At 33.8% G+C, this 13,248-nt stretch overlaps 1 protein-coding gene across 1 annotated transcript in view; it reads left to right on the top strand.

The window, feature by feature from the left end:
* DPE1 (disproportionating enzyme) overlaps positions 1 to 13,248 on the top strand; it is a 219,586-nt gene that overhangs the window by 182,981 nt on the left and 23,357 nt on the right. Inside the window, exons 12-15 of the mRNA XM_089804174.1 lie at positions 5,779 to 5,851; positions 5,943 to 6,031; positions 6,258 to 6,302; positions 6,480 to 6,632. Of these exons, the coding sequence (XP_089660300.1) occupies positions 5,779 to 5,851; positions 5,943 to 6,031; positions 6,258 to 6,302; positions 6,480 to 6,632 (360 nt within the window). The remainder of the gene's footprint in view (positions 1 to 5,778; positions 5,852 to 5,942; positions 6,032 to 6,257; positions 6,303 to 6,479; positions 6,633 to 13,248) is intronic.

Raw genomic sequence — 13,248 nt, 5'->3', positions numbered from 1 at the left:
GACCAATAATTTGCCACCATCTATTTGAACTAAGGGAAAGAATATTTTTTATTTGCAAGCATACCTTAAAATGCATAACTTATAAGCCATAAACTTAAGAATATATTTTTATCTGGTTGTATTTATGTTTGTGCATCTATGCACATTGTGCTAGAGAAAGTCACGACTTCTTGATTATATATTTATCTATCTCAATCTTTGTAGATGAGGCTGTGCCATCGCTACACATCTTCTATGTCACTGTATATAGGCCAGTAAGAACCTCCTAATTTTCCTTAAAGTCACGACAGATACAAAATGTTGGATTAAGATAACAATTTGTTGTATGGGTGGGCCTATGAAGTTGATTTTGTCATCTCCTATCAATGATCTCCTAAATGGGGCCATACTTCTCCACTCTTGTATACCTAGACCTAATGGTCTCCTTCGCCCTATCCATGCCCTCATATATGTAGCCCATAAAGGGCTTCTCCCCATCAACGACTTGTAGGAGAACTACGAGGGTCTCAATGACTTGTATGCAATTTAAAGAAAAAACAATTAAGTTACAAATTAAATATAAAAAAAGAAAAATTACAAAGTTGCAAAACAAATAAAGATATACATATAAATTAAAACTAAAAGTAAAACTAAATTATTAAACAAGTAAACACTAAATGTTGAATTGTAATAATTTACCTTTAAAATTTCTTGAGGAGTCTTAAAACCAACCTTGTCAGAAATGCAAAAAGCCACATCTATCCCTTCAGTGGTTGTAGCAAAGGAGGAGGAAGTCCACTCCACCCCAACAAACATGTGCCTCAAATCTCTCCTCGATATCAACAAGGATTTTAGTGTGAGGAAATTTGAGGCAAACCCCATGATACCTAGACGAGCTAGCTCCTCTTGCCTTGCGTATTGCCTCATTATACTAAGGTCCAATGCATGATTGTAGATAACCTTGCAGATATTTTTGGCCCTTACAATGCATAATTTGACCCATTTAAGGTTACCAATATCCTTCAACATGAGATCAAGGCAATGGGCCACACATGGAGACCAAATTTTTTTTGGGGTGCCTCTTCATCAATAGATTACTTACAACAATTTTAAATTAATTAGAAATCTGCATATGTTAAGAAAAGTTTAGATAAATTTATAGATGTGTCTCCATCAAATTTTCAAAACTTGAAATCTTAAAACTGAAATATTTACTTATCTATCAAAAAAATAAAACTTAAAAGTTTATTTACAACAACACAACTTGCTGTATTATGTGTCAGCACTTGCATCACATTTTCTTCCCCCACCTCTTCTATGACTTCCTCAATAACCTCACATGAATATGTGACATATTTAACATATGAGGGAACGTCAATAGATTTTAGGAACATGGTGGATCCTACAAATTTAAATAGAGCAAAATAAATAATTATCATGGATCAATCAACAAATCAAAATTTGAATTATTCAATTACAATGCATCTAGGAAAGTAGAATGATCATTCACCTCCATAGGAAACAAGAAAATTTAGGAGTGTATCCAACCATCTGTCACGATGGTGCAACCCTTTCGAGTTTGACTTTCGGTGGTTGTCTAGCACAAGTTTCATATCTTCAACCATTTCATCTAAGATGGAGCCACTCAACTTAGCAACAATAGGGGCTTTAAATTACGCACCACAAATCTTTTAGACATCTATCATGCCTTTCCAATAAGGAGACCTGTCAGAAAGAGATTATGATTAGATGATAAATCATTATGAATCTATGATTAGAGAAAGTAGACTTCAACTCCAAAGTCTCATATTCAAATTATAAATTGAAAAATTTAACTTTAAACTTAAAAGTAAACAAATAAAAAAGAATTACTTGCCTACAACAAATGGAATGTTGTAGTGGTACAAAAATTTGCAATTTTTTTTTTTGGCAGCATCATAGAAATCCTTGTTCCAACCTGTACTCTCAAGTAAGGGTTGTGCGCTAGGATTAGTGTGTGGCATAAACTAAGTATCCAATCTCAACTTGTGCACTCTAGGAAAAATGTAATAGTGCCACTATCAGGAGCAGAAGCACTAGCACTAGTAGTGACACTAGCACTAGGACGTAAGGAAGGCCTAGTAGAACCTTCTCTAACATAACCTACGGATGCAGATGCGGGAACATGGGAGCGAATAGTACTTAACTCATCAAGTTGCCTCTTCCTAGTTAACTCTTTTTGTTCATGTGTTTTTAGAGGACATTACAAAAACGTTTTGCCTCAATACTTTGTTTAGTGCACACACTAATATCATGCCCATGTATGCCAACAACATGGTATTTGAATCTATAGATGACACTAGAATTTTTATCTTTACAAAATAAACATTTTCTTTGATTTATTTTTCTACTAGGAAAATCCTCGGTATATTTCCAAGCCAGATCCTTTGGAGGTATTGTGAAGACTAAAAAGCTAATGCTACTGCAATAAGATAGTTCAAAATTCTACAAAGTTATAAAGTCAAACTAATAGAAAAAATCAGAAAACCCTACATTTTTTGAGGAAATTGTAAATACATGTTTGCAAATTTGTTCTCAAAACATTGTAGGGTTTGCAATTTGCACTTTGAAGTTTGTAATTATTCTACCTCTCTTGTACAATTAATTAAAAAATTCAAGATTTACAAATTAAAACTAAAAAAAATTAACAAAGAATGAACAATACATTAACATACAAAATAAAATCAACACAATCTACAAATTTTAACATTGACCTCTTGCAAATGAATTGAAAAGTGTTTCTTTTGACTCCTTAATGCTCCCAATGCAAGCTTATGGCCTCCCCAAATTGATTTGTGGTCTCCTTGATGTTTTTCTTCCTTGCTGGTTGCGAACCTACGGCTTCTCTTTTTTCTTCTGCTCTTTTTCTCATACTAAGCAAATAGAAGACCACTCAGGGTTATGAGAAAAAGAAATGTAATAAAACAATAAAAAAATTTCATGTATGTCATGATTTTTGCTTGTCAAATATCCTAGTAGTGGGGCTGAGTAATGACTTATGTAACTCAGCAAGTTTGGCGAGTTTGGCAACTCACCGAGTTAGGTGAGTCATAAGGCGAAACTCGGCGAGCCGAGCAGCAAGGCTGTCATTGCTTGACAAGGATGACTCTGCTTGCTAGATAGCCAAATTCGCCTAACTCGTAGCAAGTTTGGGATCCAAGATTAAAAACTTTTCAACCCTATTCCAACGAGCTATGACACTAAGGTGACCAATATACACTACGAACAAAAATAGCGACCTTAGCATATTTAATTAAATAATAATTCATAATTCACCTGCCTTCAAAAAATGATTGAAGAAGCATCAAAATTGAAATCTGATAGCACATGAGTGATCTTGATGCAGAAAGATGATGAATGAACTTGACAGGGTGAATTACAAAAATAGATGCTCCCTCCGAGATTCTTGACACCCACACCAGAAGCCATAAATAAAAATTGAGAGCATTATTTAACTCGTCTAACTCATCTGAGCTCATCAAAACTATCCATTGACTTACTACAAATAGTAAGTCCTGCCAAGTGGAGCCATAACCCTCGAGAGGGTTCTCTAATCACTAGTACTAGCCGATAAGGGCCCAACAATAGGCTAAATCCATCCACTATCATGGTCTTGCTAAAAAGGGGACATTACATGATTAATATATATACTTCTAGTTCTTTGTTCTAAACATTAAATAAATACCTATGCAAATTGAAATTGCTTTGTCAATCAACCTCCTAGTCTTTGAAGATCCCTACAAACTGCATTAGTCGGCTTGATTGAAGAATTTGATTGATTCCTCCATGCCATCTAGAGAAAATTTTCACTATTGAAATTCGATTTTAATAGGCACATCCTGAGAAGAAAAAATTGAGAAACTCTAAAAAGTAGCTAAATAAATTATTAATCATTCCCCCTTTCAATCCGTCCTAACAATTGCTTAAATATTAGTCGCTTTGGTTTAATTAAATATCCCTTTTTGATATATTTTGAATTTTGGTCTTTAGAAATTAAATAACATTTAGTTTCTCATCTGGTCAAAATAAAATGGACTTTACATTTAGACTCTAGTGATACATGTATCAATATGTTTTTTTTTATGGGTGATACATGTTCATAATGTTGGTAAAAAATATTAAATTTGACATTTTTAATGTTTCCATTTCAGTATCTTGAGTGCTCACCCTTGTGCATTTGGAAGTTTTATTGTTTTGAATTTGCTTTAATTGACAAATAACTAAATAAAATCATATTGCAAAATAACATTTAGTTTCTCATCTGGTCAAAATTAAATGGACTTTACATTTAGACTCTAGTGATACATGTATCAATATGTAATGTCCCCTTTTTAGCATTCATGGCATGATGTTGTCGTTAGCCTATTTCCCCACGGTCCCGTAGGCTAACCAGGACATTAAAGGGGCTTAGAGGCCATTTGGCCTAGATAGTTTCAGTTGCAGGTCTTTCTGAGGGGTTTTGAGGCAACTTTGGGCATACTTACTATTTATAGTAAGTCATCTTGGGCATGGGTGAACATCCAGTGGCAGCGGTATGTCGATCCTAATTGTTTAAAATCGGCAAGAAGACTTGTTTATCATTGATAAGATTTGTTTTGCATTGATAAAGCTATTTTATAAAGTTAAATTTAAATATTTAACTTTATTAATGCATAAACTATAGTTTGTGGGAAATATTTAAATTAAAAAAGAACCCTTTATTTTATAACATATTGGAGACATAAGTTACATAAAGGGAGTTATGTTTTATCCCACATTGAGAAAACGAAGGATGGAGCTCTTGTGAGAATACTATTAAAGAAATGGAAGAGCTTCTTTTAAGCAGGCTTGGAAATATCAAAGAAATTGGGAAATTTTCTGGAGATTATGTCTCAATAGTTTGGAGGACGAAATCCCTTCAAGCTGGAAATCTTGATGCCATTGAAAGATATGGTCTTGAGATTCAACATAGTAGCAATCCGAAAAAGCGGAACCGAAAAAGTAGGCTGAAAAAGCGGGTACGAAAAAGTAGTCCGAAAAAGCGGAACCGAAAAAGTAGGTTGAAAAAGCGGGTACGAAAAAGCAGTCCGTAAAAGCAGAACCAAAAAAGCAGGCTGAAAAAGCAGTTCGAAAAAAGCAAAGCAGAAGGGGCAACATTGAAGGAAATTATTAAAGCCATCTACAACCAGTCCATTGTAGTCTTCTAGCACAAGATTCTCATTGATGCAAATTGAAGAAAAAGTCATTTGAAGCTAGCTGAAATACTATATCAGTCATACGTCCCTTGCATGTGAATTGTTTGATGAAATTCCTTGAGCTTTCATCAGCATTTTTTGAGGGCAGATTTGAGGAGGGTTATTACAGTGGTATCAGAGCTTGCTTGCGAAGTGTTTGAAAGTTTGACGAAATGTCAAACCACTGAAGTATAAAGATTTTTTGGTGTTTGTAGAAGTTATAACCTATTGGGGTTATTACACAATATGTTTTTTTTATGGGTGATATATGTATCATAATGTTGGTAAAAAATATTAAATTTGACATTTTTAATGTTTCCATTTCAGTATCTTGAGTGCTCACCCTTGTCCATTTTGAAGTTTTATTTGTTTTGAATTTGCTTTAATTGACAAATAGCTAAATAAAAATCATATTGCACTTGAAAATTAATAAATAAAACATCTTATTAAAAGACATTAGTGCTTTTCTTCATCTTGCAATTCTTAACTGAGTCCTGACATAATTTCCAACACCTTAGCTTTTTTTGAAAAAATATTTATCTAATAGGGTGTTATCACGGATGATGTTGTACGGTTGCGGAAAGCTATAGGTGCACCTGGAATGGCAGTCCTCCAATTTGGTAATACAATCTGTTTCCTTTGTTGCCTTATTGTGCATTGGATTGAGGATTATTGATACTTAATGATTGCTTGTTAAATATGCTGGAGCAGCTTTTGGGAGTGATTCAGAGAACCCTCATCTTCCTCACAATCATGAAGTTGACCAAGTTGTGTATACTGGAACTCATGATAATGACACGGTGAGAGTATCCTCTTTGTTACTAGTACCTTCAACCAGGCTGTCAATTTCATTTAGTATAATGATTTTTTTATGGCATTAAAAGTTTAAAACTTAAATATTTGCATTATTAGTCCTCTCTGTGCTGCTATTTTTTTTGTCATACTTTCTCTAGAACCAATTAGCCATAGGAGCACAATTAAACTGGAAATAAATTCTTTAATCTTCCAATTTTGTTTAACTTTCAGACAGTAGGCTGGTGGCAGAAAATCCCAGAAGATGAGAAAGAAACTGTGAGTATGAGTCTTCTTTAGGCTGACCTATCCTGAATATCAAGTTTCAAGCTTTGTTTTCATCACTTATATTACTTATTGCTATCTGCCATGGAATATATATTTGCTGCTTAAAATGCATCCTACATCAGTAAAATGAATATGTTAATTTGCTGTCATTTGTCTTTTAAATAACAGGTCAGGAAATATTTGAAGATGGCAAAAGATACTGACATCTCATGGAATGTTATTGAGGCTGCCCTCTCCTCAGTTGCCAGAACTACCATCATCCCCATGCAAGATGTTTTGGGGCTTGACAATTCGGCTCGAATGAATACTCCAGCAACCCAAGTATGTCTTAAACTATTAACTAAATTTATGATGTGGTTGTTGGTTCAGAGTGAAAAAAAAATACACTATACTTACATCATGGCAAATACTGATATTAATGCTTACAACTTTTAGAAATAGGATAAAATTTACATCATCAAATAACTCTATTTTCCACTAAATCTACTAGGTGTTAATTGATGGCGGTCAATTTCTCTTAGGAGGGAACATGCAACCTCCAATTTCTTCACAAAAAAGAGGCCAAAGTAGAAGATATACTTTACCACAAGAGGCACTACAAATCTATAAAGGACTTTGAAATATCGGCCAACACCATTCTCAGAAAGAAGTCATCCAATCCCATTTCCCAGATCATAAAGAAAATGGATGCCATGTTCAAACAAACTACCGCCACCAACCCTTTCCCATGCTGTGCTCTAGGAAAAAAATTCTGCTCTCCCAACAGATAAAGTAGAACATAGTTTATTGATACACAAAGAAAGGGATTTAATATGCAGGTTCATGTGGGCATTTCCTAGCCCCAGTTCTAGAAGTATCTAAATCTAGGAAAATTGGAAACCCACTAGATCTTTGTAGCTATTGATGGTGCCCAAAGGCTATTTCCCATAGTTTTCGACAAGAAGCAAGATAAGGTTTATGTTTCAAGGAGTGATCTGTTTCATAAAGAATTTTGGACCTTTTTTTCCAATGAAATACTAATCTTTTGCTATCAACTTTATCAAAAATCTACTAAGAATAATTCCTATTCATTTAACATTATGATTACATCCAAGTGAATGTTGGTAAGAATGTCCCCTATTGCAAATTGGATTAGCAATTTGGAAAGTCTATAGCCACATTAGAATTCACTAGAAATCAAGGATTCTTGAATTATACACGAATTTCTGCAAAATAGATTTGGAGAAAATCTATAGTTAGATTATCATATAAATTTCTTGAAAAGAATTGAATGGGGACAACCTATTGCTAAGGAAATGTCCTGTTTAGATTTAATGCAAAATCAGAAATAATATTCTTGTCGGTGTAAAGGCTGAGCTCAAGTAGTCATGCAGATGTTATCGCAAACAATCACAAAGAGGTTGTGGAGCTCCTAATTTAGTAGGTATCATCTACAATAGTATTAGGATGTAAGGGGCATATCCCATTCATTGGTTACATATTTTTATACGAAAGTAAACAATGTAACAAAGAGAGCTATGTAGGAAACAAGAAAGAATAGAGAAGAAAGATATAAGGGAAATCTCTGAATATATGCACATCGATGATAAGCAGTAATACATATGTATCCAGGTTTATATCCAAAATGTGTTATGTTTTATGGAAATTTGTTGTGTATTCATTTTGTTAATTAGCTAATGCACAGTCTAAGCCACTCCTTATCTCCTTCACATAACTATCTGGTTACAAGTACAAAACAGAAATAACTTGAGGCTCACTACTTTGGTTTGTGTCACCCCTTTTTCTTGCTAACATTGGTTCCATTGTCAAGGCTCTAGTTGGGTGGTACTAAGGAAAGTAAGGAGGAAATTCGAATTTCAAATTTTAAACTATACAAATGAAGAGATAAAAATTCTCTCATGTAAATTTGAGACTATTTCCTTGGTGCTAGCCTTGTGATAGGCTGTTCGAGACCAAGGGAATGGAGAATGTAAGGAGGGTCCTCGAAAGGAATCTGTAAAATGATGTGACTTGTAGAAAAATGTTAACCGATGAACTATACAATGGAAGGAGGCAAAAGAGTAATATAACACCAAATCTAAAACCACGCATGGCAAAAAGAGATAAAAAAGAAATCAAGATAGATAAATGAGGAAATTGAATTGACAAAGAGTTAACATGGCAAGCCCAAATGTCAAGGAAGGAGACTTGGAGAAAACATTGAGAGGGCAGAAAGGCATTATGTCAGAGAATGTGGAGAAGCGGAATGAGTATTCCAACAAGGGCTTTGTTAAGTGCGCCAAGATCGGTGCTGCCCAAAATAAAATGGAAAGAAATTGAAAAGGAAGAATGGAAGACTCCAGTAAGGGTGCCAAGATTGGTGCTGCCCCACAAAAAAAAAGGAAAGAAATTGAAAAGGAAGAATGGAAGACTCCAGTAAAATTCAATTCTCATTGGGGAAAAGCAGGACAAATTCTAACAGGTTTTGAGTAGAGCATTGAAGAGTACGGAAGTTCTTAAAAGTTGTTGGTAGAAGACTGTTGAAGCAAGCAGGCTCCAACCCGATACAACCCTCCATAAGTCCAACATTAAAACTGGACCTACCGAACATCACAAGCGAGTTGGACGATAGATTTCTTGATTTCCTAAATACCTCAGAGAAGAAACTATTCATTTAAGAAGAATATTTAGAGGAATTATTTTAGAAAAACATAAAGAAATTATGAAGAGAAGATTTAGATAAAGAAAATACTGTTTTGTTTAGCATAGGTAATGAATTATTGATGGTATATAATGATGCCCTCATCAAATAAGAAAATATTAGTGAAAATGAAGAGGCGTTATAAAGAGTCACAACCTCTGGACCATGACTCATCCCTTATGCTATATAAAACAAGGATTTCGATAGAAGAGATACCAGAAAATTGTAATGAGTTTGTAAAAGGAAAGAGTAGCACATTGGGAAGACACCTTTGGAAAAGAGTATTTAGCACCCAAATTTGCAAGATATAAGGGTATAGAGCTTAAGCTCGCCACAGTAAGAATTATGAAAAAGGAGAAAACAGACACCCCGCCAATCCACAAAATTGACCAAGAGAAGAACAAAATGGAACCTGTAATGCTATGTAAATCTCTGTACTTGCTATGAAATACAAACTATGATAGCACATGAAAACTTGTGTAATTGAGAGGATATAAATAATGACAATATTATTTCAAGAATAATGACTAATGTCAATACCACTGCTATCTCTGATTAGGCATTTGAAAAAATGGTAAATGAATTCATCTTATAGATGTATTTGGACTTAATGCAATATGATGTCTGCTGTATCTGATATGGCAGCTTGAATATGCAAGATGATCTTGTTTTATAGTTGCTTATAGCAATTGTATTGCTATGTCTGATGTGATCCTTAAATGTATGCAATGAAATGTATCAGAATATTGCTTAAAGAAATAGGATTGCTGTCTCAGATATGATCCTTCAATTCGTGCAATGTCTGATATGGTAAAATCACTTATGGCAATATAGTTGCTGTCTCAGGTTTGGAACTATAATCTTGCAACATGCCCGTTTCTGTGTCTGATGTGTTCAATCCTTCCTTGCAATCAATGGTGCTGTCTCTGATTTGTACTTGATGTGCTTGCGACTGATAATACCAAAATAGGCAGATGCTCAAAGAGCAGATTCAAATATGGATAAGAGATAAAAGGTTCCAAACTTGATGCCTGTTGAAGTGAGTCTGATCACCACTTTATATCTTGCTAATCAGAACAATAAGTTTGGCTCCAAAAGACATCTCCAATATCTATTCACGATTGCCTATTTTCCTATATGCCAATCATCCCTTTTATCATTCACTTGGTTAGTTACTATATGAAATATGGTCAGAGATAAGAAGCCAAAATTATTATAAGTTGGATGTACGTGCCTCTTGATTCTCAAACAAATACAAGTTACATATTTATGGGATATCCATTTCCTATTTTATATGGAATCTCATAAACTACTTTCCTTATTATGTGAGTTGTCTTAACAACTCAACATTCATACCACTCATATAATTGTATAATTCTTTTAAGCAAATCGAAGAAATAATATATGTATCCTATAGAGTGATGCAATATTTCCAACACCCTCCTCCTTCCCCACGCCTATTGCATCATTCTCCAATGAGGGATAGTGGACCAACAATACTTGCTGACCACATTTAGTAGTTCATCATAAAGTATGAGTAGAGACACACACATCTATTCATGACAAGCAATAGTGGAATTGGCCTTACTATGCTTAGTATACATTCAACCACGGATAGGGACAAACAAATTGATCCATGGAACCAAGGATAGAAACTAACACATCTATTGAATGTCTACACACATCTTCTCGCAACAATTACAATTGGGGACACACACATCCAATCATAATCATCAACTTATGGTACTGGGCACAAACACTTCCAATCACCTATGCCATCTTGTGAATGGGGACAAACACATCCATTCACAAACAACCAAGAAATGTGATTTGGGACAGACACATTCAACCACAACTTGCAAAGCTTGACAACCAAGTCCTTGTTGCTGCATATGTAGCCACCGTTGTAGATCATTGCTGCCCTGATCACATAACATATGAGACGGTTGCCACTGCCACCTATAAACCGATCTTGGCTTATTGTTTTGTCTCTAAAACAATTTTGCGACTCTGATGGTAATGACTAATGAGATGTTATTGAATGTTCTTTAGCCTTTCGTAAGTCCATCCTCCAATATATCTGCTATTTAATCAGAAAATTTGTCTTTTTGAGTCTCATTTCGTCAATTACATTGAAATAATATATTGACCTCCTTGCTTAATTTGAATTTCTGGCAAGGAGTGTTAGGTACCTATGATCATGCACTCTAATTATAATTGAAACAATTCTTATTTTTATATTTTTTTTGTCATTTTAACTAGAGTTTAAAATAATCTAACTTAAATTTGACTTTTAAACTATATGACATATTATCTCTATGTTAAGAACTAATAATATAACATGAAAATAATGGTAATTGAATAAGAGAAGTATGAACTAGCTATAAAAAATCAATTATACCGACACAACTCTCATTTGCCCATAGATAATAAACTTCAACTTTCTATTTACATCATTCTTTGTAGATGTTAACACTAACAAAACATGGCCACTAAAGATGATGCTCAACTCCTTCCGCCATCGAGGAACTTGGCCACATGGGCCTTATAACTCGTAATATAGGATTTGACACTGGTGTAAGAGGAACCTACAACATAAAATTGGTCCAAACTTTAAAGAACAAAAATATAGGCCACGATTGCTTTAGACAACAAGTGTCTAAGTTTGAAACTTAAAGACTGTAATGGCCCCACTATTAGGGTCAGTTTGGGACAGATATTACCTGCAAAATAAAAATTTACAATCCAGCAATAACAAGTTTAAACATACTATTCTACCCTTGTCTAACTCTTAGCCTTAAAGACGTCTCCAAATCAGATTTCCTAATCCTTAGTTATTCAACCGTCTTTTCTAGAGTGCACCCTTTAATATGCACATATGTATATGTTGACATTATCAGAATATTCTGGCCATGTTCTCATGTAGCCATTCATAAAGGGTTACTCATCTCTCGTATTGGTACAATAGCCATTCATACAAGAATCTCATTGACTGCACTGACACTATGAGGTCCATTTATTACTCATCTAGCCATTCATACATAGTTACTCATCTCTTGCATTGGTACAATAGCCATTTATACGAGGATCTCACTTCCTGCACTAGCACTATGAGGTTCCATTTATTATTCATCTATCCATTCATACCGATTCATACTAATCTCTCGCACTGGCATGATAGCCATTCATACGATAATTACACTAACTTCTTGTATTGGCACTATGATGTTCTATGTAACCATTTATATAGAAATGATTGTTGACTTTACACTGGCACTATGAAACTTGATGAGTTATTTCTCCATAAAGATTATGTTAATGCCTTATAATATACTAATTACTTTTATCATATCAAATATTGAATTATCATTCTTTAAATTAAAATAATTATTTTAATATTTACTAAGGTCAACACTTAAATATATTTTATAAAACCTCTTGATATAATGTGGGGAGAAAGTTATTTTATAAATTTTAAGAGAAAAATATAGAATAACTTTCTTAACTAAAAAGATAGCTTGTTTTATAAATAAAAAATTACATTACTTTGAAATCACATGCCTCATATAACTTACCTCCCTATAATTCCGGGTTTGTTTCTCCTCCCTTCTTATTCAACGGTCCTTCTCTTAAATATGGTATTTTCTTTATAAATTTAGAGGCTCACTATTACGTTTGTATTATATGCATACTCCTCCATTATAAAATGGTTTTTCCCACTTCTTTCAGATACTATATTATTATTCATAATTCAATGGTAATTCCCTCTTTTTCCCTCAAAAACTAACCAAGCTATATATGCCAAGGAGGAATGGGTTGCGACCATTGGTTGCCACATTAATTATTCATTTGTCAGCTGAAATCATGGGTTTGGATAATAAACATTTATATTGAAGTTGCCTCCTTTATAAGCCACTTACTATATTCCTAGGAATTTTTAGTTTCTCACTTTATGGATTAACATTAGTTGATCCTTTTTAATATACATGACATATCAAAGCAATTTAATTATCTTTGTTCTCATTTGGAACCAATGACAATGCAATATAATAGTATATTCCAATTCTATGTTTGTTTGTATCGTACTTCTTTCATAGTTTGATGTTATATTATAAAGAAGTCAATCAACTAGACTTCTATTAATCAGTATGTTTAGCATATAAATACATATTGATTTTACTGCTTATATTGTTGGTTAGTCTTATTGATTATGATCTTTTTAATTATTTATAGATCTTATTAACATTAAGTAGTATG

The sequence above is a fragment of the Cupressus sempervirens genome, chromosome 10 (assembly GCF_028749045.1).
Source record: "Cupressus sempervirens isolate cs-2001-9-10 chromosome 10, ASM2874904v1, whole genome shotgun sequence".
NCBI classification, from domain to species: Eukaryota; Viridiplantae; Streptophyta; class Pinopsida; order Cupressales; family Cupressaceae; genus Cupressus; species Cupressus sempervirens.
Note: the sequence above shows the minus strand (reverse complement) of the source record. Positions and strands in the feature narration are given on the sequence as shown.